Source organism: Elaeis guineensis, chromosome 1 (assembly GCF_000442705.2).
Source record: "Elaeis guineensis isolate ETL-2024a chromosome 1, EG11, whole genome shotgun sequence".
Lineage (NCBI taxonomy): Eukaryota > Viridiplantae > Streptophyta > Magnoliopsida > Arecales > Arecaceae > Elaeis > Elaeis guineensis.
Genome location: NC_025993.2, coordinates 149,934,103 through 149,935,481, shown reverse-complemented (window position 1 = coordinate 149,935,481; position 1,379 = coordinate 149,934,103). Strand labels below are relative to the sequence as shown.

Sequence of the window (1,379 nt, the reverse complement as noted above, 5' to 3'; positions counted from 1 at the left end):
CAAAGGTTGTTCATCCAAGAAATTATGATTTCTACATGTGTGCTCATGCTGGAATGATAGTAAGTCTCCTTATTTCTGGATTGAATTTATGCCATTCTGGTAGGCAAATACACGACTAGTGTGGATTTGTGGTGATGGTGCCAATATTAACTGCAAAGAAACATTTATGTTTCTCTTATGTATTTCACTTCGTGTTATATATATATTTATCGTGATTACCTATGAATTGGTTTGTTGGTTATTCTCATAATAGGGAACCTCAAGACAACCCATTACCACATCTTGCTTAATGAGATTGGCTTTTCAGCTGATGATCTGCAGGAGCTTGTTCATTCACTTTCCTATGTGTAGGCCCTCGATCTCATATCTCTTCCATGATATAATATGAAGTTAAGTATCTAATCATGATTAATTTCTTCTTCGCAGATATCAGAGGAGTACCACAGCAGTATTATCGGTGAGCTGGGTTGATTCTCCTCTTTTTCCCCCTCCCCCCAACCTTCTCCAATTCTTATTTCCCTTGCATCAGTTACTATCACAAACTTGCTTACACATGGTGCCATCCTTTATCCAGTGGCTCCTATCTGCTATGCACATTTGGCGGCAGCACAGATGTCCCAGTTCATGAAGTTCGAGGACTTCTCAGAGACCTCTTCTGGACAAGGTCCAGTCACCGCATCTGGACAGTCTGCCATTCCAGAACTTCCACAATTGCATCCCAATGTGTGCAGCTCCATGTTCTTTTGCTAAGGTGATGAGCACTATGGTATTCTTTTTTTTTTTTTGTTATACATGCACTCAAGATCGAGTAATTTCCGTGAACAGTTTCTGCAGGTTACTGGTGATACTGGAATTTTGTTTGGGTAAACAGCCGAGCTGCAGGTTTACCATCTGTCCATCTGTCTTTAAACTATGACTTGCAGACAACTTGAATTTGAGGCCTGGCAACTAATGGTTTCAAAGATACTTTAGATTTTGATATTTCTATAAATTTTCCAATGAGTGATTTTGTTACTTACCTTTGTAAAAAGTTTGGAGGAGTATTCTACAGGCACCCTTTTTGTTTTTGGTATAATACTTAAGTTTTTTATTGTTCTATCGGTATGAAAAGGACACATTATTTGATGATACTTGAATCTTCAAGATTCTTCTTCGAATTAATCTTCTGTTACAGTTTCGGATAGTACTGATGGCCATTTAAATTCGTTTTGCTGATTCTGACTGATTGAGCACGGCGATAGTTATCTGCTTTGCTCTTTAGTGATTCTTATTTCCCATCTTTTCATTGATTTAAATGACCAACAGCATCTCTCCTTTTCGGATTGTAAACATCCGAACGCTGGATGTCTCCTATTTTAAGCCCTGCTGCCTCAAATGAA

General features: G+C 38.4%; 1 protein-coding gene across 1 annotated transcript in view; it reads left to right on the top strand.

Moving 5' to 3' along the window:
- The window catches only part of LOC105061028 (protein argonaute 16), a 20,131-nt gene extending 19,184 nt beyond the window's left edge, over positions 1-947 (top strand). Inside the window, 6 exon segments of the mRNA XM_073254729.1 lie at positions 6-59; positions 254-263; positions 266-347; positions 427-461; positions 575-751; positions 826-947. Coding sequence (XP_073110830.1) covers positions 6-59; positions 254-263; positions 266-347; positions 427-461; positions 575-750 — 357 coding nt within the window. The 3' untranslated portion in view covers position 751; positions 826-947.
- The last annotated feature ends 432 nt before the right edge of the window (positions 948-1,379 follow it).